Below are 26,804 nucleotides of genomic sequence, written 5' to 3'. Positions count from 1 at the left end.
CCCAAATTTACATTTCTCATAAATTAATTTTTTAAAATAAGTGAGTTTTCAGAAAAAAAAACATTAAAAATGATTATTAAACTTTACAAGGGGTAAGCCTTGCATTTTAATTAAAAAGTTACCAAAATTGATCTTTTCTCAAGACAACGTGAATCCCCCCAGAAAGAAAGTAATAAATAAAATTGACAAGGGGTTTTCCTTGCATTTTATTAAAAAGATCCCCAACTTCAACTTTTCTCTTAAATACATTAATTGAAAAAGAAGTAAAAAAAACCAACAAGGGGTGAGCCTTCCTTTTCAATTCAAAGGATCCTGAACTTTCCCCTTCATATAACATTAAAATATAACAATATAACATAAAACATTCAAAATAATATTAAAAACAAAATAAAAAACAAAATAAATAAATAAAAATAAATAAAACCCAAAGGGGTTAGCCTTGTATTTCTTCTTAAAGATTCCACCATTTTCTTTTCTTTTAAATAACACTCAAAACAAGTCAAAAGAACCAAGAAGGGGTAAGCCGAAATAAGATTTTAAAAAGTTGATAAACAAAACCACAAGGGGTTAGCCTTGCATTATGATTGAATATTTTCCACCTTTGATTTTTCTCTGTCTAAACCTCGAAGACGCGTCTCAAGAAAGAATACCATTCCTATTAAAACAAACGGCGTTCTTTCAATTTTAGTAGATAAAGTATCTAAAAACATAAGGGGCTTGACTTATTGCCTATTTTGAAGTGAGCTAAAGAGGTCAGGAATAATTCTGAAGATTGCACAACAAATGGTGAGCGTTATTTATTTTTTATACTAATCTTGCCCAAGATGACCTTTTCTATTTAAAAATCCTGATGAAGGCCCTTCACCCACGACAAATAAGTTTGTCTTTACTTTAGATGGGTTGTAAAGTTTTTTCTACCAAATGATTTCGTGAAAACTAAATACACTATAATTACACACAGATGTGCAATGTTTTAAATTCTTGCACTGTTGATCTGTTAGCCCCCCCCAAAGAAGAAAATCACCAAAACGGAGGACTTGAGGTTTACCTCAAGACAGCTTAGAAATCCTTTCCCAAAAATTACCCAATGTAATCGACAACTTAAAAAGAGACATTATACGCAAATGACAAAATTTCAACAGAATTGGTTTTATTTTCAACCCTAGACCTTCAAAATGAACACAGTTTATAAATCAGTCTGTATACTATTAAAACTACATTTATGCAGCCGGGCGTAAATATGCTTTCCAACGTGACGGAAGTTGTTTCTGTTACTTATTTCGAATGATACGAATGACAAAAAAAACAACACAAAAAAAAAGACCTGAGAATGTCTAACTCTTTCAACACACGCCTTTTCCATTTTACCCCACTGTTCCTCATGCAAGACACCCATTCGGATACCATCGAAGGGTATCATTGCAAATTCTGCACAAGGAATGAAAAAAAAAGACCAACACTGAATCCGCGAAAACGTCATATTACGAAATTGGCATACATTTTCAATATTGTATCCATCGCACATAATAAATAAACCCGAATAAAGACACAAGTTATCCAAACAGATTAAGTTAAAAATACAAGTTTGTGAGCTCAATTACCTGAACATTTGTAAAAGGTAATTATACAAGCAATTAAAAAATCCAAACGATGAGCAGTTGCGCATTAACTGAACGTGCATAAATAATTATATAACAACTTCTTTACGTGTATAATTCATGTACAAAACATACAGCCAAAATGTAAACTTATACAGTAATTTTACGAGACCTAGTCCAAAATTGCGAAAATTGGGATGTTTTTAACAATTCTTTTCAAACATGGCTCGGGGGTGAGGGCTTCCCCCCACCCCCAATCTGGTCTTAATCCACCATTCCAACACCAGTTCGAATGATTGCAATCTTGAATACCAAAAAACTCACAGAAAGTGCGAATTAAACTAAGTCCTGCTTGTAACCACGAACGCTTTCGGTAAATAATTTGCTGCTTTTTCTTTCTCTTTTCACTATGATCACTTTGAAGTAAAATTCACTGTGAAAGTGGGGCAATACATCAACTGAGGCCTTGTTAATATATAAATATATATAATGGTAGTCTACAATTTTAATACTCAAAGCGGATTACAGTTTCTGGTCTGAAAACTGTAACATCCGGACTTAAGTCTTAAAAACTTAATCCAGATGATGGAAATCATCGACGTGTGCGCCATGCTTGCAAAAATAATGCACGCCGTGCAGTCTGCCCGGCTCCCATAATGCAACACTGCGTGACGTCATGTCCCAGGATCTACATCTAAACTCCACTGAGACGATTTGAATTTCGTGCATTCTGACACTAAACACAAATACAGTATTCGGCATTTCAACAAGGCAAGGTCATTCGAGAACAAAGCACGCCAGGGCAAACCTCGTGCGCGTGTATTGCTGTTCCCGAATGGCCTCTGACGCTTTCCATTTCAGACATGCGCAGTTGGAATACCGAACAGGTTATTTTCGTAAATGGACTGGTATCTCACATACCTGAATAGCTTTTCGATAAACAAACTGTACTACCGTCTACACTTTTTGGTCAACAATATAATGTAGGCCTATGCAACTGTATTCTTGAATAAAATGGATACATACGACCACACATACGGCACTTCTTCCCAGTACAATATTCATTCCCTTCCAATGAAGAAATTTTTTTGGTACAGATACAAACATCATTATAATTTTACAAGTTAGATTCAAGATAGCCAAAATCCGAATTAACACCTCACTATAAAGTGATGTTTTTGACAGTGGTCTTTTCATCTACAATACTGCATTTATTTACAAGCACCCTTATGAAGACGAACAGCGGTACGGGCATTCAATACACTTTTGCCAGCCATGACATGCCTAATACACGTCAATACAAAACTCCCACCCACTGAAGCCTGAAATGAGTTGAAAACCTAGGAGAGACCCTCATTTTTTTCTCAAAAGTATTATCTCATATGGTTTGCTACATGAACATGGATGTGAACGGAGATTGCAATGAACGCAATCATTCCCACATACATCCCCCCTGCAGCGGTACCCGTGGCCCCCAATTTCGTGCTGCGCAGCAACTCAAAACCCACAACAGCGCTCGCTAGCAAATTGCAGCCGGTAAGGTTTTCACTGATGCCCTTATTGAGCTGTGCCCAGCAGACGCACTGCCTGTCTAAAACAGTGTCGTGGGAGCTGGCAAGAGACTACCTGAACACCACACCGCGAGTGGAAATAAGAGCTAAAGATGTCTCTCTTTAATACCCAAAGTACGTCTCATCTGAGGTCAGACTGTTTTTAGAAGGAAGAGCATAAGTCACAACTTGTGGGTACTTAATGCACAGACCGATACTGCAGGATGATGTACATTCTGTGCGCGTATCGACCATCAAGTCCACAAAATAGGAGCTTAAAGATATTCAAGGCCACCAGTAGTCTTACACAGGGTGACAAATTCCTTGACAGTGACATATGACCAGAGATGAGAAGAGGTCTGAGCAGATACATACTACAGTAAGATATTAATTGACAGTAGTACCGTAAATGAATGGACCACATATATGCAATTATACGAAACAAGCTTTAAACGTTTTTTGAGAGGGGGACCTCAGACAATTGGGAATGCATACAAACTGTTTCACAATGGGTGTAAGGATATTACTGTTAAACATGAACATGTGTAATTACAGCTTCCTGTGAATCGAAGACTTTTGTCCAATGTGCTTGCACATCAAATGTTCCCCGTCCACTGTGGCTACTCTTCAAGTATGCCACCAGTTCATATAGCCAGGAGGCTGTTAGGGCCACTATTCCACTGTGGCCATCTGTCCCCTATGGCCATCGATTCATGTGACCACGGGCCATTTCAGCCACTACACACAGCCCAGGTTTGTGCCCGGCAACACAGTCCATAATAAAACCCGAGTGTAATTTGGAGGCCAATGGTGGCCAGTAGTAGCAGCAATGGCCCCCATTTCATATGGCCACCAATCCATCATGGCATTCAGTTTCTGACAGCCATCCTTCTTCTGTCAAAACAGTTCCGGGACGATGACCAAGCCCTCTCTCTCGCTGTTCTTGGCCCCATATTCATCCCTATCGCTCTCCGTGACATCTCCAATGGCCACCGAACTTCCTTGGTTCTAGATGTTGACGTCGTCGGGTCTGCCAGAGTCCACCAGATTCCCCTCGTCCAACGTGGCCAGGGTGGTCAGCCCTGGCAGGGAGTGGAACACCTCTTCCTCCCTTAGGGGGCTGCGGGGCCCAGGAGTGGAGGCTGGTGGCCTGTCGACCAGCTGACAGTCAGCCTCAAGGCCCCAGTGTCGCCTGGCGGCCTCATCCTCGTCATCACCCCCATCGGCAGGGGAACTGTGGGAAGGAGCCTGGGAGTCCGTTAGAGCCACACGCCGATCATGAAGCTGTAAAAGTCGGAAATCCAAACCGTAATATCCGAACTAATCTCAAAACTGATTAGTTCATGCTATCCTTAATGTTCTCAAACCAGTTAAAAATAAACACAAGCTTGACCATCTATGCTAACTCCATCTGGCTTTAAGGGGCAAATACGCTCCCTGACAACAAGTTGCTGTACAGACTTCAAATTGTGTAAAGTTATGAATTTCTCTACGACGCTGTGGTTTCTATAACTGTTCAGCATTTCATTGAGTGGGAATAAACAGCAGAAATGTTAATTTTTTTTCTACTTTAAAGGAGAAAAGAAATACAATTTTTGTGACTTAAATACACGTAGGAGAGCTTTCTTGCAATGCTACTGTGATACTCCACCTCTGTAAGAAGAAACATGCAGAAACTTTGGGTTTCAATGCTACTGAAACTTTCTATATTCATGAGCAAAAAATGATGTCATTCAAGGCAGAACAGTAGCATCTCCATAGCTCTGTGAACAAATATTTATCACACTTTTCCACATTTTCTTGGAGAAAGTTCCACTTCTTCCTTGGTTATCCGTTAAGTATAAACTTGACCAACATTTCTTCAAAACTTTGTCAGTGGGTAAATTCTAAGGGCAAATATTTGTACCTTTTCTTTATCCTCTTTCAACAAGGAGTACCTTGTGTGACAAAAGGAAAATAGCGCCCTCTGAAAAGTATTCGTGAAAGGATACTTTCTAAGAATGGAAAAGCTACCACCTTCTTGCCACTGCTCATGAAGAGACGTACATAGATCTTACTTGTAAAGCTATAACACAAAGTATTGTGCATGAAAACAAGTTGAGCTGAATATCCGTTGCATGTTTCCCTTCATGTCTCTCACCTGATGCATGTAGAGGGCGCTGAAGTTCATGTCGTTGGTGCTGTCAACACACTGCGGCGATAGGACTGTGGTGACCATTGACATCGGCACATTCTCCTCCGACAGGGGACCTAGGCTTGTCTGAAGGGGGCCTGAACCAGTCACGCTGTAAGGCAAGACAAGAGGTTGCAGGGTCATGGTACACGACTTCCAAACCCGGCCGGCTGGGTCAAAACCTTGTATATACGCATGGAGAAATGGGGTGAATTTTCCAGTTTGTACGGAAAGGCAATTGCTGTAAAGTGCCTTGCTCAAGGACACGTGCATTTATTTGGTTGGGCTAAAAGTCATTGGTTGGGCTAAAAGCGTCCCATATTAAATCAGACTGTGAATTTTAAGCAATTAAACCACCAAACCCACAGAACCAAAATACTCCCAAAATTCATGATTTGAAATGAGAACCTCCAGACATGTTATCCTTAGCCACAGCCTCTGCTGGATGCCGCTAACCACTGGCTTCTATTAAGAGGAGTATCATTTCTAGACACAGCCGTAACGTTTGAACAAAGCCGTCGCTTCAGAACATCCCCCTCCCTGACTTCAAACAAGGTAACTCGGGTTGGGACTCCACAGGGGTGACGGCAAGTATTGAATCATTCAGATGCACAAGACAGTTCAAAATCCAGCTTCATACCTTCCGAGAAGCCCGGTGGACTCCCCCTGCAGGGGGCCTTCAGTGCTGGAGACCGCCCCCCGTATTTTGGTGGTGTTGGCAGTGACTGACCCCTGTGCCATCATGCTCTCGATCCCCCTGGGGGTGCCCAGGGGCGGCATGATGGTAGGCGGCAGGCTGGTCATGCCCTGCTGGATGGCCAGGCTGCCCAGTATGCTGCTGTACTGCAATGGCCAACATACACAAATACATTAGATAACAAGGAATGATCACTAGAACTTAGAAGTCAGTGTTGGAAGTCTACTTGAAGTCCTTGTAAGTCCATCATATGTCATCCAGTCTTAAAGTAGGTGTGAAAGGCTTCTCTTACCCCGCCTTCCAATGATGACAAGGACCTCAGTGAGGTGGCCAGGGCCGTGTTTTCAGCCTCAACAGTGTTCAAGAGATGGACGTCTTTCTGGGCTGTGGTGCAAAGGTGGAAGAGCATCGTTAAGAAACGATATATAAGTCATCAGTCTCAGTGTAATAGAGCTTAGTAGGAGAGAGTTCTGTTGAGCAAACTTGAGGCTACTGGTATAGACAATACTCATCCTTTGTATCCACATGAGATTCTAAACAGGTGTGAACAACACCAACCACCATCTGTCCTCATTCCTACTCAGTGCGATTCATCTTTTCAATAAACAATTTGTTAGATAATCACACTTGCTGGCTGGGCACTGCAGCCTTTTTACTGCCAGTCAATTGATATTAAAATGTTGTCATGTCGGTGCAACAGTAGTCAAGGAGGGGGTGTCTTTTCCATGCCAGTCCCTTGGCTACCATTTACCTCACACTACATGTATGTGTCCTCCCGTGGCTCATGCAAGTAGGCCATGCCAGTACACTGTCATGCACCCTTTTTCCAGTACATTCGTTAAGGGACCCCTGCATACCTCGACAAATCCTTTGCTGATAATATTTGAATAATCAGACGTAATTCCTTGAGCCGTTATATATTTAGCAACATACGAACTGTGTTTAAAGTAATTGGATTATATTTTGAGTTGACAAATTGTTTCTAAACTTGTTAATGTGACAATCCACAACATACTTTAAGTTGGGTACAATGTCTGCTCCATGTTACAATAACACCCATAAAATTTAACAAAAAATGCCGGGTTTGAAAGATCCATCATGCTGAGAGTTCAAAGGCCATGTGTACTTGCACCTTGTATAGTGCTCTTGCAAGTGCTTTAAGACAATTTGTGTCCTGAGTGTTATGTTTTATGCCTCAAGGCCATGCCATGATCGGGTCAAACACAGACTAGAAGATGATTAGACTCTTTAAATTATGGGGCTGGTTTGGAATGATGGAGTAACCAAGTGGGCCCAAATTGACTTTTTTGGCCTGATACAGTAGTACTGACTATTTTTGGCCTGTAGAGGGTTTGCATGGCTGCCATCTTGCAGGCCAGTGCTTTTGTTCCACAGGGTATGCGCGAAGGAGGTTTCCCCATGGAACAAAAGAACTGCCCTGCAAGATAGCTACAGTGTAAAGCCTCTTTTGGTAATGTCCATGAACTTCAACAAAACGAGTCTCAAAGAATACGTTTCTCAGATATCTGGATTAGTTTACATTAGACGGAGAGGAGGGAATTCTTTGTTTGTAATGTACACATGCATCTCAGTTTTGAATCCTGATGGAAATGGACATTATACGGTGAAATAACTTGAGGATACCAAATAACAGACAGTTCAGAGTGTAATAACAATAGTTTGGGTGGGTTGGGTCAAATTTGCTGAATAAAACCTAATTCCAAGATGTTAGCATACAATTATAGATTTCCTAACTAAATCTGATATATCTAAGAAAAGACTACATGTCGTGGTGAATGTCAAATTATAAGTTAGTTTCGGTGGTTCTGAACAACTGATGACAATGTACTCTTCTGGCTTTCACAAGAACTAAATATTAAATTGACATGTATTAAACCGACTGTTTATACACTTATTTTTCCACAGCACAATGGCTAGTTTTTTAATCTTTATTTACTAGATGAGGTAACTAACTCAGGTGTTTGTTTTTCAAATAAAGACTGGAGTTTAGTCTTAAGAATCGGTATGTGCATTGCGCAAAGTGCAAAGAATGACAAGATCCATAAAATGAAAGTCTGAAACATTTTGGCTGTTTTGGTTTGCTGGTTTCAGGGTTTTGGGGAGGTTGGGCGGTTTCAATGTTACATGTACCTACCTTGTTCCTTCAGGGCGTTGATAAAAACCTTGCTTTCCTGTGGGGGTTTCCATTTTGGATTTGTCATCTGATTAAGAACAGAGACATTAAAAATAGATGTCAGATTTTCTTGCAATGTGTTGAAAGGACCGAAATGTTTCACAAATTCACAATGTACAATTCCATGTAACAATTACCGAAACCCTGCAATGGATAGCTATTGCAAAAAGCAACTGAACGGTTTGATGAAGTTTTGTTACAAAGCAGGACTGGCGATAACATTGACATCCTATGCCAAAAATCAGGGGCCATTCGATCCACCTTTCATCGTTAGTCTTTGGAGTGATTGCATGAAATCAGACGCACACCTCGACCACATATCTTGGTATCGGAGGTTGACGAACTACAGTAGTTTCCTCAGCCTCGCCTCAGGAAATATTTTTTTCCCTTTTTTTTTAATTTGCAAATACCTCAGGAAGCTAAAATAAACTATTCACCCTTAAACCAAGCTATATTTGCATACTGTAGGCTATCAATTTTTGTGCAAGACTAAATTTATTCAAGGGATCAGAACAAAAGTATCCACTGGCTGATAAATGACAGGTAGAAATTAACTCTTATCAGGTCTTCTCAAATGTTATCCCCCAGGAAACTGACACCACAAGTCCAGTTTAATCTTCAAAAATACAGAAGCAGACCTGTGACCTGTGGCCTGCCTACAGGGGAGTCTGGGATACTGTGACAGCTCGGGGGAACAGATAACGGCAGCGGGTTGGGATGTCTTATGGCGGGATAACAAGAATTTCTTATTTCTGCCCACTAATTGCATCATGCGGAAGTAACAGCTCAAATTGCCAAAGGGTCTCTCTGAAATATATTGCATATTTTAGATCCAATATTCTGTCTTGGAAAACAGGGTGTTATAAACGAAGGTAATCATTAAACAGGTGTGTTAACACTGCAGTGAAACTTCCACAGAAGAAAAGAAAAGAAATTAGAGAAAAGAACATCTGATGCAACAAAGTGGAAAGGAAGAAGTTCATGAATACTTCTTGAGGAAGAGTAAAAGATTAAACAAGAGGAAGCTAGAGGTCTGCCCAGAGGTTTTTACCCGAGGTTGTGATACCCCTGGCCAAGTTTTGCAATCTTCTCCGACATATCCTCCCTTTCATAAATTTTGAGAACTAGGTCTTCAGAAACAGTACTGGAAATACTCTTTGGTCGAGTCCACCTCCGCAAAATTTAGGTTATGAGGTTCCCCTGATTAGAGCTGCCATTACTACCAAAGCACAACGTCAACTATTCACAAGCCTGTCTTACCGTGAAATGCATTAAAGAGAGTTCTGTCTTGCCATCCTCGGCCTGCTGGTATTGAGTGGCTTCAGATTTCCCTTCTGTCATCCACTGAACAAGAAATATGCCATTCAACCTTTTATTAATTATGCCTCTATATAAATAATAAAAAAGTGCACATACCCATCTAAACTAGGTTTGCAAGTTGAAGAAAAGATTAAAAGGAAAATATATGAGCGGACAATCCAAAACTGTAATATATCAAACAAGTAGGAAAGCTGTACTATACACAAATGTGAAAGCCAAATCAGAGATGATGACAGCACTCCCTTTCATTTCTAGTGTCCTTTTATTCAAAATGTTTTAAGATTAATTATGATAATAAGGTTGGTAACAGATTTCCAGCAAATTTCCACTTTTGTGTGGAACTGTTTTTAAGCTGCTGCTTTGAGAGCCGTTTTGAACGAGCTGAGAAATATCTATCAGCAGATGTATTGTAATATATGGGTTACTACTTTCTTAACCCGCATACTTCCAATATTGACTTTATTCGAGGTTTCAGAGTTTCCATCTGTGTAAAGTGCTGTGAGCATGGCATTTACATGTATGCAACATTTGATGATGAATGAATCTTGAAATTGTTGGCTTACCTTAGGATTGCCATGTGTTCGGATGTTCATCTGCGCAAATGAGCACACGTCCCCTACTCCAACCACGTCCACGGAAAAATTGCGGTAGAAGTCCACGATGTCTAGCACCTTGCCTCGTAGCCTGAATAGCATGAGGGGTGTCAAGAGAGGGCTCAGAAGCTCCTCCAGGAAATAGGTCTGAGCAATGAGAAAGAGGAAAATTGGTTATTAAATGTAGCACAAAACCGATGTAGGGATAAACTGTCACCACTTGTTAGCCCGATTCCTATTAAAAGTCCACCAGCTTTTTCAAGCCTTAATCAATGAAAATAAATAAAGCAATTATAAATGATTGAGTACTTGCCGCTTTGTACTGGAAAAGTTGTGAGAACTCGTCCCTGACTTTGTAGGTGTGGGCACGACCCTTCCAGGAGTCTGGTATGTAGTGGATCTGAGCCAGAATGCTCTGCATCAAGGTTTCTGGACAAAATATCAAATTCTGACATGGAAAAAACAAAAAAAACGTTAAATGTTAAATTAGAGAAATGAAACTGACTAGAGGTAAAATGAACATTTTCCTGTGGCTTATATTGTCTTCCTACTGCAATGTCACCAGAAGAAGTCTCGTTTTTCAAGCAACGCTGATTTTATGTCAAGCTTGGAAGAACTGAAGTGGTCAAGTGTAATCCAATTTCAACTATATTTTGGTACATTATATTATATATATTATTATATTGTTTTTATACAATAAACCTGCTATCTTTTCTGTGCAAGTATACTGTGGTTTTATAGTACAATTTCTAGAGTAATATTTTTGTTATATACTGCAACACAAATTCCAGCATGCTCCTGAACAGTCTAACCTGATTTTGTTTCCACAAACCTGATCAAATACCATAAAGCAGACCTAAATGTGGGATAACCTTAACACAAACAAAAAAACCAGCACGACTGATATTGCATTTACCTCATCTGGAATAAAGGTTCGACAAATGGTGATAAGCACACCTGCGAAGGAAAAGAACAATAAAAATGCATGGATTACGGTTACAACCACAGTATCACTAAAGAACTCATAGTCAGAGTACGCCACTTCCCTAAAGACTTGAAACTGTACATAGTAGCCATTAGCTCTGAGGACATTTCTGTGATATAGGGACAGTAGTCTCGTTCCTTTCCAAGCTTTTCATATTAAAGATATGTCTGAAACAGGCTCCCAGAGCAAGGGCACCGTCTAGTGTCAGAACAGCTCCACTTATCTACAACCACAGAAATTTCAGACATTGCTCAAGGCACAAGACTTAGATATAGGCATATTCACCGAGTAGTGTAGTGGTTGTGAGGACATGCTCCACTGTGAGGACATCCTCATCGTACACAACCAGGATGACGAGCACAGCAAGAATGGCTCCGGCAAAGAAAGCTATGTTCCTGAAGGAAAGACAAAAATACTGCCACTAAACCCAGAGACTTTGCTAAGTTTTTAAAATAGAGGTTAAGCATCAATGGTCCTCAGAGGGCAAGAGTTTAGTATCACTGGCATAGGCTCGAAAAAACCTTGTGTGCATCAACCGTAACTAAATTAAAATAATAACAACAGCACCTGAGACACCATGGAGATGCCAGCAACACTTAACCTCTATTCACAAGCTAATCTTTTCAACCACGTTTCAACACTAGTTCTTTAACTCTTCTACAACTGACACACTTTCTCTCTTTCCTAAATACAGATGATATGACATTCACCATCATGGCCACACTGTTTCGATACAGTGTGCTGGCACACATACATCAAAAAAGAAATGGCCAAGTGAAATGGAATACGAAGACTGATGTGAAATCACACCCAAACAAAACGGGTTGCGAGGCGCCAGGGCCATATTGGAGTCCGAGGATCTTTCAAAAAATTATGCACAACGTAAATCGATGCAAAACCCTCATCAATGTCCATTATCATTTAGGAGGCCAAACTGAGTGGCGTATCAAAACAGAGTGCTCGGATAGCCCTTTCTCACACAAAGTGAAAACTAGAAGACTCATTTGATGAGATTTGGTCACACTGAACAGCTCTGGTACTTACTGGCAGATTATGGCAAGTATGTTGGAATTGAAGGAGTTCATGTATTTCTTGGCGGGACGATAACCTCGGTTAAGTCTAGACAAACAAAACAAAAAATTAACCCAAAACCCGTAAGAGGCAGGAAGAGCTTCAAAGTCCATTATGGAATAACCGGAAATAATACATCGATTGGGCCCATTAAGTCACGTCACCTATAGTGGGTATCACTACCATAGCAAAGTGAAATTTTATTCAATGTCTTGTTTACCAAAACAAGCCGATTTTTGGTACGCTACCCAGCACATCAGTAGTCTGTGTACTTCATCAACCTTCGGCATCATTTTTGGCACACTCAGCTATGAGAGGAAGCCATGTTTGTTGATGTTTGACACCTACTGTTGGTCACATGACTTGTAAACTATAAGAAACACCATCCTACCATCTTCTCCTTGGTTTCTGGAGTTATTACAGTCATTCCCAGAAGTTTAAGACCACCTGGAATTTTGTTGGTACATGTATTTGTCTCACTGGGCCTGCATGACAACGGCTCATATTAAACAATTACATGTACATGTACATAACATTTTTTACAGTGATCCACAATATCAAAGTCTTGCCATGAGCTCATATGAATGAATTTTTGGCGAAGGCAGGACTGGAAAGCCAGTCTAAGTAATCAGAAATGGAGGGCAGCATACTGAATATTAAACTGTTGACGTTTCATGTCATGGCAATGTAGCCAAATAAGGTTACACATTGAAAATAAACATAAGGTGCTATGATTAATTGGTTTAAGTTTGGTTTTCTTCAGGTTAATACATTTTGTATGGGTGGTCCTAAATTTTTGCAAGTGATTGTACTATTGCTTTCACTACAGCTCACTTTATATTAGAGGCGGCCATTATCAAGGAACAGATGGACAGATTATGAGCTATAACTTTGCATGTTACCATGTCCAAGTAGGTCTCAACAAAAAAGTCCAGATTTTGGAAGATGGTTCAAATGTTCAGAACTAAACTGGACAGCAAAAGAAACTTGCCACTTCTGTCAAAGGCCACACATACAAATTCACCCCATAGAAATAAAAAATTTTGTACACAGGTATGCTGCAATACCCCTTACTAATCATGTGCCCAAAGCAAGTGATTATCTTTATAACAAAGACGAAATTGACATGCACTGAATCAAAAGTCACACACAAAAGCACTCTCCACCAAGAAAAAATGACCCATTAATGGACAAAATTTTAAACAACCAATGACAAAGTGAACACCTGTTTTGTCAAAATGATGTGCATGAGTGGTTTCTGTACAGGGATGCCATCCTTAATGACTATGCATACACATTATTTAAAAGTAATGATTGTGACTTCTTTATTTCGTCCTGTGACATTGATTTCTACGTAAAACTTAAGGCTCATTCTGTTACATTCTGTGACTTTTGATTCAGTAACCAAGTTGCTGTGCATGTCAATTTCTTTTTTGCTATAAAGATAATCACTTGCTTTTGGGCATGTGATTAGTAAGGGATATTGCAGCATACCTGTGTACAAAAATTGTTTATTTCTATGGGGTGAAATTTTATGTGTGGCCTTTGACAGAAGTGGCAAGTTTCTTTAGCTGTCCAGTTTATATTATACTAGTGGAGGTTTAATGACTAAACTCCACAAAAACTATAGATGATTTAAAATTCTAAATGCTTAAAATGGTAATTGATTATACCGCCTTTTTCAGGCTAATTACGCCAGAGTACATTAACAGAAAATTTCTGTACACTGAAGTCTGAAAATTTGTTCATCGATATCATTAAAGGCTGGACTTTTTATCTTCTCTTGAAATGGCACCAGACCATACAAAAGGACCTTCAGTGAATTCACAGGAGACGGATCGATATTACGATGCTGAGCTGACCGGTCCACCAGGACAGGATTGACCACCTCATGCGTCAGATGACACAGGAGCTGCTGAGTCGTTAGAGTAAGTGAACATGTTACGCACACAATATGTGAGTAAAAGGCATTAGTGTGAGAACCAGCGCGTGAAACAACACGCGCGCGTACTCCACTTATTTGCAGTACACTTTCTGGTTCAAAATGGCGTCATCATACTTTGGTTCTCTGTAACACTGTATTCATCATCTACACGTTTAGGAGTATTTAGCTTACCTAGCCTGAAATTCATGGTCCAGTTCATTGAAGTGTCTCAAGTACAGACGGGAATACAGTGACCTGGAAAAAAAATTAAATGCACAGATACCAGAAAGTCATTTTGCCATAAGCCATCACGCAAAATGCCCTGGGAACAAGGGCGAGTACATGTACCATAACAATTTCCAAGTTGGCCAATCAGAATTAATCTTTACTGTCATGTGTTGTCCTTAAGCCATTCATGAGTGTGTGGAAACGTTCAGCTGCAATCAGCCAAATGGTTTTGGACGCAGCGACAGATATGAAATTTGGACATATAATCAGACACGCAGGCTCACCATCTACGAGTTCCTAATGTTGAAGGGTCCCTCTTGATGAGATCCACGTAGTTGAAGAATGAATAGAGAATTTGCCAGAGCAGTATGAATGGGCAGAGGACGAAGTTTGCCAAAGCTATCCAGAGGATATGTTTGGACAACCTGCAAACAATGTAACAAGACAACAGGTGATGTGTAATCTACCCTTCTTCCTGCTGTCTGCACACCACCAAAAGACATTTATCATAATGCTGCCATGTTTGTCATGTTCCCTGTAGCCCCTTTGTCAATATTAATACAGCTTCACAAAATGATAAAAGGGAACAGACTATTTAGCCTCTCAACCTCAGTTTGGTTACATTGCTCTGAATGGTAAAAAAGCAAGACGGCAACCCCATGATAGATGTCTATAGGTATTCAAAGGTTTGATCAGCAGAGTAAAGATTCAAGGACGTCCCCCCCCAAGTCATAGCTCAGGACTTGGTGACTTGCAGAGCCACCCGTTGGGTCTGGATGGTGTAATGGCTAGGGCCCAGCTTCTGGAAAAATGTTGCTGGGCAACCCATTTCACACCAACTTCCAACCGACACAAGTGGTTTTACCCCCAGTGAAGGACTTACCGCTAGTCCGGATGGAACAGAATATATTTAGACCACCCATGCCTCTTTTAGTGGGCAGCCGTCTAGTAAAATGCTACTTATTATTGCAGCAAAGACCTCTCAAGACCAAAACAAAGACCAAAGAACAAAGACTCTGTTCTGAATTCAAGTCACAAGCTATTCAAATGGACTGCAACGAAAGCATTCCTTTGTCACTATTCACTCCGTTACTCATGACTGGTCTTGTGATGGTCCTGTGATGGTCTTGACTTCAATGCTGTTCCCATTGTCCGACAACTTTTAGACTGTAAGAAAACAGGCTGTCTTACTGCCTAGCCAGCTCCTCTCTCTTGGCAGCACGTTTGTATTCTTCCTTGAGATGCCAGTAGTTCTGGAAGGGAGCCCATGGCCCCCCTGACAAGAAAAAGAAGACAAGATGAACCCTTCGCTCATGAACGGGCCTAGAATCACCCTCTGCAAGTTCTCAGACTAAATTACATGTGCACTTTGTGCAACCCCCCCCAAAAAAAACTACCTTTCGCTCCAAGGTATATGTAGATGCCGAATTTAACCGAGGAGAGAAGTTATGAAATGTTACTCTTCCCAAATTTTTTTGCTACACCACTGCAATCGTTTTTCTTATGCCAAGCCATTGCCTGTTAGCGTTTTCTTGTACATGACGACTCCTTGTACACATTCCAGTGCTGTAGTCAAGCCCAATAAGTCCATCATAAGTCATTCAGTCTTGAGCAGTCTTGTTTTTCACAAAATGTCAAGTTTTCAACACAGGGTATAGTGTTGGCTTGTGATGACCATGTCAAGCTATTCAAATGAGCTGTGACAAAAACATTCTTTTGTCATTGTTCGCGCTGTTACTTATGACTGGCCTTGTGAAAGGACTTGTGACGGGACTTGTGAAAGGACTCGTGATGGGACTTGTGAAAGGACTCATGATGGACTTGAATACAACACTGACATATTCTGCCGCCAATTTTACAATAGATGTATGTTTTTCACAAAATGTCAAGTTTTCAACACAGGGTATAGTGTTGGCTTGTGATGACCGTGTCAAAAATATCAAGTCCAATGACACCACAGCATTGCAGAGCTACACAACACTTTCATATCTATTCCTAAATATTTACATGTATCCAAAACATCCTGTCATTACGTCAGGAGACCTGAAAAAGGCAGCACCTATTATAACGAGCAACTAATACTACGACACAATACTCACAGAAGAGGATCATCTCAAGGTTGTATTTCAGTCCGTTTGTTAATATCACTCTGCAATGAAGAAAACAAAAGAATCAATTTCATACAGAGCCACCTGCTTCCAGGGTCTAGGTTTATCTCTTATGCAGAACCTGGAGTGAAATTGGAGGATGAGGAAAATACCCAAATTATCCGGCAAAGAGATTGTAACAACTTCGACAGTTGGCTACAGTGACTGTACAAGGCCTTTAACCACACGACAGTGGATGGTGTGTAAACACACATAATTTTCCTCATTGGTTTTATGGTGGACGTGTACACTTGTTAACAATTTTTTTTATTTCCTTGCTTGACGTATTATGTGTCGTGCTTGGTTGCGTCAAAGTGCAATTGCACAGTTAAGGACTTTGCGGGTAAAAAAAACCCGCCGCAGCAGCTTTTTCGGGTAAGAAAGTCCAATATTAACTGGCTATTAGTCAACAGGGCATAAGTCTTTTCCCTAAAAAATATAAAAATAGCAAATCTAGAGGATGAAGCCTCTTAAAGGCAGGGACGTTTGTGCAAAGTATCCTGTAGTCTGGCAAAATCTTGAGAAATTACGACCCGCCAAAATCAATTGGTGCTACTTACAGTTCACCTAAGAACGGAACTCTGAGCTGAAGTGGTACCAGCGATTTGTTGACCATGGCTATGGAGTAGTTCTTGAATCGGAGAATACGATGATAGATGTCTGAAAAAAGGAAAACACAGGTCAGTTCTGTTAAGCAGCATAAAAAGAAGTCACTTTCCATTTTAAAATTACTGTAATGATACCAAATTAGCTTGGTCATTCTGCGTATTTTCACCCCAAATGCCATGATGAAAGTCATCTGCCAATCCAAGTTGTTTTCCAAATCATAGCTTTATCGTTGGCTTCATCTTTATCTTGGACCCGCGAGCAGCCATGACACCTTAGATATTCCAACCAAATAAACGACAACCAAACATTGGGCTAACATCAGAAAATGGAACATTTTTGCAGCAAAAAATGAAAAAAGTATAGTTATTGGTCAAGCTTCAGGTAACTGAATTCATGAAACTTAAGCCTGAAGCCTGAATAGATGTGATGTCAAGCGTAGGAAAAACCACCTTGATGTCAGCACTGAGCATTCAACACAATGCACTTGCAGTCAATGCCGTCACACACAAAATACCAACAGTGCCTTGAGCAGAGGCTACAATGCAAGCGTCAGTCCCAAAAGCTCCATTCATATACCTCATTAAAATAAAGTAAACGACAGCCCAATGGGTGATTGCCATTTTGACCTCTGATGCAGCTTGCAAATACTGCGTAAGTGGCCATGTAATTAAGTGCATGCCGTACGCTGGGCCACAGCAACTGACGCAGACAGGTCTACAAGTCCCAGGGAAACGTCTGCTTTATATATGTACATTTACTATAATACCTCTGTTGGCTCCAGATAATATGCACAACTTGTAGTTTGTGCACCATATAGAACTAGCATCACCAACTGCGCAAGTTCAATTGTTGATTACAACATGGCATGCATGTATACAGAACAGTTATTTTGTTTGTTGTGCCAGGAAGTGAACAGTTCCACAGCACAGGACATCCAAGTCACCAGTTCTGTCCAACAAGAGACGCGTCCCTGGCATGCCTTCGTTGCGGGTGACTGGCCTTACCGAGTTCCGTGAGCTCAGCTTTGTGTATGCACATTCTCTGTTCCTTCTGGACCTCCTGGACTCGCTTCAAGACGTCGTGCCACGTCACGTTCAGTAGATCATTCTGTAGACATGCAAATAGAGGATGAGCAACTCAGAAAGAGACGCATCGCCATTCTTTGAGCCAGGCAGGAGTTGGGTGCTCGGCTTGCTGGCAAAAACTGGGTGACTGAATTGAGCCATCTGTGAAACATTCCTCAAAAGGTACAGAACCATATTTCTGACTAACATTTTCAAGGGAAAAAAAGGACCCAACACGAACACCTACGTGGCTCCATTTCAATAAAATGGTGAAATTTTACATGGAGGTCACCAAAAATGAGTAAATGTTAGAAAGTCAAGTCTAGATTTGTGCTAGAAAGCTACAAGCATGAATGAGCCTTGTGCTCTTCAAATAATAATCACTTCTAGACGGTACTTACTGAAGTTATCTTCAGAGCTATCCTATAGAAGGCCCTGATCTCCCAGTAATGCAGGGCATTGTAGACAAAACGGATGAGCCGATGAACCCAGAAGATACCAGCTATGATGATGCAAATCACCAATACTGCTGGTGGACTAAGAAAAAGATGCGCAAAACAAAATCACACCGAATCAAACTGTATCAAGAATTTTAATTTAATTAAATTTAATAGCCCCGAAAGTGAGCTCTAAGAGAAGAAAAATCCCCGCCTTACTCTTTGGAGCACTGGTTGAGGGGTATGAAAGCATCGGTCAGTGCAACCTTGGTGACACCCTCCGGCTTCGTGTCCCCAAACAGGATGTTGTAATCCACGCAGCGCAGCAGAAACATGGAGAACAGCACGATGAACACAAATTGCCTGCAAGTTGTAAAAATATGACATCAGCACGCCTCGTTTTTCTGAAGATAAAATCACAAATGATTTTTTTTCTCTCTTGGCACCCCAAATCAAGTCCTGATTTTACGATATTTCAAGCTTTCATCACAATCTACAATTCTCCCTGATCCCAAGACCAACTTTGAATTACGGTCAATTGCAAAAGGTTAAGACCATCTGCAATTTTATTGGTAAAGGTATTTCTGTCACTGTGCCTGCATTACATTGTCTCATTGAATGATTACTTACATGTAACATGCTTTACAGAGGTGCATAAAATCAGTGTAGCGCTATATATCCATTTGAATGCAAAGGCAGGTCTTTGATGACATTTTGTGTGTAAGGCAGCATAATGAAAAAAGCCAGTCTAAGTAATCAGAAATAAAGGAGGGCACACTAAATATTAGACTGTTGACATTTCAAATCATGGAAATGTAGTCAAATAGATGTTTAACCAATATACTAAGATTACACATTGAAAATAAACACATAATTTGCCATAATTGATTGGTTTAAATTTGGTTTTCGTCAGGTTAATACATTTTGTATGTGTGGTCCTAAACTTGTGCAATGACTGCAAGACAGCATGTATTTCCACAGGGTTTGATGTTTCCAATACTGTTCAACCATACACACTGAGTACTTTTGGAGGGGTCACAAAATCTGACTTTTGAAAAAAAGGCAAGACATATTTGGTAAAAGTTCTGAACTACTTTTTGACCGCTTTGGCCTTGTTTTTCCTTCTGAAGTGCAAATAAACGAAGTACGAATGACAGACTGGCGAGCTTTCAAACTGCACTGTGCTTGAGAAAAATATGGGTGGATTTACTAGAAAATCTCTGTGCGCACAAGAGATTGGAAAGAAATTCTACTAGACAACATGAATTTTTCTATTAATAAAAAAAGTAGCCAGACTCGGTTGATGACCATGTAACCAGTGAAATGCTGGCAACCAGTGAATCTGGTCAACACTGGTGACTATACATGTAGATGCTTCTTATGTCCACCAGTGCGAACTGCGTACTACACTCCTCCATGTATCTACAATGTATGTGGGTTCCTGCACAGTGGTGGACACTAGAACTTTCTTATCCAACAAAAGTTAGGCAAAAAGCAAACCATCAAGGTTGACTGCACTTACACCAACTCAAACACCTGGGCCATCATCATACACAGGTAACCATGCTTTTGATGGTAATGGTAGATGTGTTCAGAGGTTAAGGAAAAGGTTCAAACACACAGTGAAACCTCAATTATGTCAAACAAACTACGTATATTCAAAAAAATATGAAAGGGCTATATAGCACCATGATCAGAATATAGACAAAAATATAATATACGATCAGTGCTCTCAATTATGTAATTGCCGAGCTTTCTGTACCTTTGTCAGCAACTGAAAGCTCGGCAATTACATGTACAGAATTCAGAGCACTGATTATATATTGTGGTTTTTTTATATACATATATTCTGATACTGTTACGTTAGTTAACCTGAACACTACTTAAAATGCACTATTCCATATAGCTTTATGAACGTGTGCATGTGTACATTACTGACCACAGAAATCAACTGTCTGGGCCACAGTTGTAAGAGTTGTAGCATCAAAAAATTTGGCAGAGAATTTCAGAATCGTCTGTCCAAAATCAAAAATGAGACATGTTCACTTTGGTAGCATGTACATGTGGATGGATGAACTCTTTACTCAAAAGTTTTTGCAAAAGATTGGTCATGTCCACAAACATAGTAACACGTCTGCATAGCACTTTCAGTATACCTCAAGTCCCCATTTTCTTTGGTGATGTACTGGGTATATTGCCTTCTCTGCCATTACATGACAAGACGCAGATTGTCTAAAAATGACTAGATTAATATTATTATTACAGTTTAGTTTATATATTCTTGTACTTTAACCCTACCTGCCCAAGGGTTGCTGGACCTAACCTTCCCCATTCACACACAGTTAAACACCCACATGGGGCTTTGTGCACAGAGGCTGTTAGACTTAGTTTTTCTGAGGTATGCCAAACCCAATGCAAAAGCCAGCTGTTATGGGTCTACCAGACCTATCCCCACAGAATTAAACACTTTACTACTGTTTTACTCTGTGTGATTGGGGAAGGTTAGGGTTAACAGCAGACAGCACTTACAAGTACATCACACTGAAACTGTGGCACATTTAACAAATTATGTGCCATGTCAGGGCAGATTGACAAGTTGGAATGATTCCTTTTAAAACAACATTTCTGGAAAGGATATTCTTGTGAAGAATTCATCCAGGTTTTCGATGTGATTCCATCGAGCTGCTGGAGAAATGAGAACGAGAATATAATCATTCTAAATGTCATTTTCAAATGTGTGCAACCAAGCACACATACATGTATCTGAACAGAATTTGATGAGGCAAGAAGTATCCATCCATGGGCAAGATCTGAAAAGTAGGTCTGGTTACCTTTACATTAGAGTTACATGTAGGTTGAATTGTTTCAGTTGGATGAAGTTAGGTGAAGTACAAAAAATAGTCTGTTCCCTTTTGTGAAACTGCATTATATTGTTGAAGGGGATACAGGGGAAATGACTCACACCTAAATTTATTTTTTATAAATTTTGTGAAGTTGGTAAAAAACAAAACGAAAAAGGTCAATTCCTAGGGAAGTGTCGGCCATCTTGAAAACAAAAAAAAGCTCCTTCTCCTCCCTATTTTTCAAAAACCAGTCCACTAAACATGTTTTTCTTTCCTTGGCTTGTGTGCACTGACACAATTCTTAGAAGGGGTTTAAAGTTTCATGTACATGTAAATATCGCACAATTCTAGAAAGAAATTGAATCACCAATTGCATAGTGAGTGGATGCATGTGGCCTATTAAAATAACAACTTTGGTAGCTACCCCTACCCTCAAGGTTTTAGTGTAATAGACCATTGGGCACCCATCTTGCTTTTCTACCATTCACAGCAAGGTGACCAAACTGGAGGCTGGAAGGAAAAATAGTCTGTTCCCTTTTATCAATATGTAAAGCTGTATTGCTATCACCAATGGGTCTACAGGAAACAAGACAAACATGGCAGCATCATGATAAAGTCTAACATGCACACTTACCTGTACCAATGGGGAATATTGTAGGATTTGGTATGGTTGGGTGAAATTCTGGGTGCGATATGTACATGTACACCAAAACATTAGTAACACACTGACTGTCGCGCATAATTTCAAAGGGGCGTTCCCATTTGCCAAGCATTGTACGCATGTGCACATATTTAATAGGTACACTTTTCACGTGTCTATTTAAGTAAGAGTATTTTACAGATGTATGTCCTCAACACTGCCTACATTGTATTTGTTGTGTTCTCAGTGATTCCTGCAGATTCAATTTACATTACAATAGCCTTTCATTTCCTATGAGTATACTCGTAGTCAGCAGACTGTGTGTTAATGAGGACTCTATCATCTAACCTTTTCCACTGTCATCGGTAACATGAAGCATGACGTTTCGCTCATCATGGTCAGCATCGTCGGTCGACTCGAGTCGCTGGTACTCTGTCTGCAATCCGTCCATCTTGACGGCACTGTATCGCCCTCGCACTTCGCCTGCTCAAACCAGTTCAGTTGTGTCTCATATTTGCATCTGCTGCCAGGTCTCTGGTGGTTGCATCAAACGTCAAAACCTTTAATACATGTGACAGCTTTGATGGCTGCATTGTTAGGCCAAGTAAAACAAAAACACGAACCGAACTAGTCTCTGAGGACAACTTTCTCTCTGATATCTGGTTTCAAATACTCAGTTTCGGATATTCGGTTTCAAAACATTAATTTGGAGAGCAAATTTTTCTTTTCAGTTATTAAGAAATCTGGATTTTAGTCCCAAACCTGCCGCCTACTTCCTTTTTTCCCACCCATGTCCTGTTTACCCTACTGTTGGTCAAATTTGGGCACGTACTTTGAAAGTTTACTGGCTTCTGACAAGATATGCAGCCATCTATACGCAAGTTTAAAAAGTGTCAAAGCTCCTGATTTTAGCAACAAAGAATTGGCAAAATGGTCCAAAAAATTCCACTATGGCAAAAATTTATCAAAAAATATGAGTCATCTCCTCCATTTTCACAACAGTTCCAATGAGAAACTGTTTAATGTTAGACAGCGGATACTGGACCATAAAACAGTCCTACAATTGCTGCTATGGAAACTGAATGTGCACAATGCATGATTTGGGGACTTGCATGTAAAAAAATTGAACTGCAATAAATCTTGGACTCAAAACGGAGCCAATAACAAGCAAACTGGAAGATTTATTACAAAGTGAGGCTATTTTGTTTCCTTTCAAAACAATATTCCTACATGTACATGTGCTTTCTATCGGTATTCATAAGCAAAGTGCTTTAAGTTTAATGGTCTTTGTAGAAAGATCCATTTCTTGATATAACAGAGACTCCACTGCTGCTTACATACGGTGCACACACAAATTTTCTGAGGAAAGTCAAGTGAACACAAACTAAATCTTCCACATCAATGCAAAAAGTATGCCTTTGATAACAACCTTGGACAAGATAATTCATGACGTGAGCAAACTCTCCTCCTACATGTATATCGGGCATGTCAGGAAATGAAATAACACAATAATCACAATAATGGTCTGAGTAACTGGGACTCTACGAATTGCCTCTTTCAACACTTGTGGTTGTGCATGGTCAGCGGTACTTTTGCTGACCATGTCCCTATGTTAAAAGAAGCGATTTGTATAACTCCATAACCAGATTACAGTACAGCAACTCACCAATAATTGGCAATATGCAGACAAACTAAGCTTATAAACAAAATGTACAGTACATGTACAGGAACAACTGCAGAATTTTTTTCCTTAAGAAGAGTGTCACACTTTGACCTGTATGCCTACCTGGCTATGAAGTTGATCGTGCGAGGTGGCTGGGTATTCTGCAATTGAGCCCATGCACATGTACATGTAGGACTAGTACTTGTATTCTAACTTCAGTAGGCCTACATGAGTATATGTACATCATGCACACGTACATGTACATCATGTATATTAGCCCCCACGAATAAGGCTGCGGTGGCTCTCTCTTACAATCTGTCTCTTATCTGTCGCCACCACAGCCCTACTTCAAGGCGTGTCCTGAATGCCTGAAATCCAAACTGCAGGATTGTCACAAACTTTGAATCCTAATATCTGCTGAAATGAGAATGATTCGACAATTTTACTTACACTGGCGTGTAATAATTTTACACTATTCCTCAGAGTTTGGACTTTCATACCAGCACACTAAAGCTTTCCAAAAATCGTAAAGTTTCTGACGTATGGCGCCTTGAAAAACCTGGCCTGTAGTATTACATGCTGACCACGGGCGGCGCCATTTTGAAAAACGAAGGCAGCCCTTCGTTCGTCGGAAGTCAGGGCACCCGACAGGTGCCGTCGATGCATAATTCATGTTGTCACAGTACTGCTTAGTAATAAGTTGCGCCCCACATTGCTAGTGTACAGTCCACCCACAGCACGTGTTTGGAGCATGATACAGACATGCATATTAGTGTTATTAAAATTGAATTTCACCGGTTCCTTGTTCGTCTGTCACGCAAGGTATGATGGGGAACCAGTTTTATATGGTACAATGTATACCAGAGCACCTGTCGGGTGCCCTGAAATCCGACGCAAGAAGTACTGCTTTCGTTTTTCAAAATGGCACTGCCCGTGGTCAGCATGTAATACTACAGGCCGTTTTTTTCAAGGCGCCATACGTGCATCGGAAAATATACAGTTTGAGAAAGCTTTAGGGTGCTCATATAAAAGTCCAAACTCTGAGGAATACACCAGTGTAAGTAAAATTGTCGAGTCATTCTCATTTCGGAAGATTATTAGGATTCAAAGTTTGTGACAATCCTGCAGTTTAAATCTCAGGCATCTATAACATGCCTTGAAGTAGGGCTGTGGTGGCGACAGATAAGAGACGAATTGTAAAAGAGAGCCACCACAGCCCTATTTGTGGGGCTATATGTATATGTGTATTACACATAGCCTACATGTAGGTACATGTATGTGTCCAGTACAAATGTACATGTAAACAGTAAGCGTCATCCATGCATCCTGTGCAACGGATAGGCCCCATAGCTTTCTACCACACAGTTAATACTCAGACTAGTGTAATGACACTATAGGCCTACAATTATTACAAATTACAATGTCTCTTCTTGTTCATTAAACGATCCTTTATCACAGAAAATTCACTAATCGATGGCAAAACACATGAACACCGATGTTTACCTATTAAGCGTGACTCAGTTCGCGGAAAATGGCGCAATACTGTGATAACATCAGCGGGATTCTTTGTTGCGACGATGATCGACGAATCCGACCAATTTCACATAGGTCTGATTCCCTGAACCATCCAATATCTACTCTACGATCTGTGATTCGGAATATCTGGCATCCAACTATCAGCTTTGACCTCTCGACTGTTGGACCAAAACATGTTAGGTCGACTCTGAATATTCATGATCCGAAACAACTAGGTTTTCCGGCCAATTTTGGGAAAGGTGAAATGAATAAGTTATAGCAGCATTCGTTTTCGAGCGAAACGTTCAAAAACATTCAACTTCCCGCTTGTATTTAACAAATAAAAATTCTCTTTCAATGAGGGTGCATTAATTCAGTCTTATCAGCGTTTAGTTTAATGCACTGGTCACTGAAATTCATTTTTTGCGCAAAATCGAATACACTCTGCAAGCCGCAGGCTTAATTGGAACTCAATCTATTTCGCAAAATATGCAGGCGATTTCGCACGAAATGTATATTTAAAGCAGGTCTGTATACCTGGTCAAGAACTGTAATTCGTTTGTGTGCTACATTAACAGAAGACTTAGTGTTATTTGAATATTCATGTTGAAATAAACCAACTTTCACGATATCACTGGAAACAACTGGTACGAATCCCATATAAACGGAGGCTGGGGGAAACTTACTTCCTGTAGGCCTACTCTTTTTTTGCCACGATCACATGACAGCGAAGTAAAAGTTCACACAAGCCTTCTTGCGAACTGACCAAAGGGAATCAGAAAAATCATGAAGACCTTAAATTGTGTACGTTTGATAACAAACATAGTATAATCATTCATGAGTAAGATTACATTATTTTGTTATCAAATGGTGTCATATGTTTTGTGTAACCTCGTATCTTCTAATCAAATTGAACGTATAGGATAGTTTGCGAATTTGCCTACAGCAAATGAAAATGAATACTCAATACGAGCGATTCTTGACAGTGCACCTCCACAAGAGTTTGCAACGCGCCGACCAATCACTAGGCGCGAATCTGTCGACCCTTTCCAAACGTGCATTGGGTCGACAGATTTCGCACACTGTGATTGGTCAACGTTGCAAACTCTCGGGGGCGCACTATCATGAAACGTCCGTATTCTGAGTCACGGTAACAGACAGATTTTTGGTGCATAACAGTGGATGATATTGCATTTGGACACTCATGCTGCTTGTACTCAAGTTAAAAGTCTTTTCTCCCTCTGGCTATTCCACAACCTAGCAAAGTACTTTCATAACTTTTCTGTTCAAATTTTCAGAGTAGCAATTATGGAGTTTTTCTGAACATGATTGAGGATCCAGTCGATAGTAGGACAGTCTCATTCTCTCCGGGTTGGGGCAGTTTCGTGTTTCAGATTTTGATTCATTCCCTTAAAGATAACAAATTGTTGTCGTCCTGAATGAGGTTCCTTTTAAAGTGTAGCTGTACTGAATATTTATTAGACACAAATTTTCTGCATCATTGTACTCTTCTTCAATATATGAAAGCTCTTTTACACTCATATTTGGTTAAA

The 26,804-nt window shown here is 40.2% G+C and overlaps 1 protein-coding gene across 2 annotated transcripts; it reads right to left on the bottom strand.

Moving 5' to 3' along the window:
* Positions 1 to 1,133: 1,133 nt before the first annotated feature.
* On the bottom strand, positions 1,134 to 25,362 carry atg9a (autophagy related 9A). Of its 2 annotated transcripts, none has more exons than XM_022224320.2 (23): positions 25,240 to 25,362; positions 22,422 to 22,607; positions 21,229 to 21,275; positions 20,113 to 20,177; positions 18,810 to 18,953; positions 18,555 to 18,690; positions 18,094 to 18,196; positions 17,041 to 17,140; positions 16,433 to 16,482; positions 15,525 to 15,609; positions 14,618 to 14,758; positions 14,298 to 14,360; positions 12,155 to 12,229; positions 11,396 to 11,505; positions 11,042 to 11,082; positions 10,439 to 10,573; positions 10,096 to 10,272; positions 9,473 to 9,556; positions 8,174 to 8,240; positions 6,311 to 6,402; positions 5,962 to 6,164; positions 5,289 to 5,433; positions 1,134 to 4,432 (listed from the first exon to the last, which is right to left on the bottom strand). In XM_022224320.2, exons 2-23 carry the CDS (start codon positions 22,522 to 22,524, stop codon positions 4,157 to 4,159), a joined length of 2,442 nt encoding a protein of 813 aa, XP_022080012.2. In that variant the 5' UTR covers positions 22,525 to 22,607; positions 25,240 to 25,362; the 3' UTR covers positions 1,134 to 4,156. The 2 variants fall into 2 exon arrangements, with proteins under 2 accessions (XP_022080012.2, XP_022080013.2); XM_022224321.2 differs by having other exon boundaries at positions 21,229 to 21,272.
* Positions 25,363 to 26,804: the final 1,442 nt, after the last annotated feature.

The sequence above is a fragment of the Acanthaster planci genome, linkage group LG17 (assembly GCF_054643075.1).
Source record: "Acanthaster planci isolate LZ-2023a linkage group LG17, COTS_SCS, whole genome shotgun sequence".
NCBI lineage: Eukaryota > Metazoa > Echinodermata > Asteroidea > Valvatida > Acanthasteridae > Acanthaster > Acanthaster planci.
Note: the sequence above shows the minus strand (reverse complement) of the source record. Positions and strands in the feature narration are given on the sequence as shown.

What these genes read in the sequence shown, in the direction of transcription:
- atg9a (XM_022224320.2), bottom strand. Translation starts at nt 22,524, where the DNA reads ATGGACGGATTGCAGACAGAGTACCAGCGACTCGAGTCGACCGACGAT. An exon ending in CTCAACCAGTGCTCCAAAGA is followed by an intron (nt 18,691 to 18,809) that starts GTAAGGCGGGGA and finishes TCTTTTTCTTAG; the next exon opens with TCCACCAGCAGTATTGGTGA. An exon ending in CACAACCACTACACTACTCG is followed by an intron (nt 11,083 to 11,395) that starts GTGAATATGCCT and finishes TTTCCTTCGCAG; the next exon opens with GTGTGCTTATCACCATTTGT.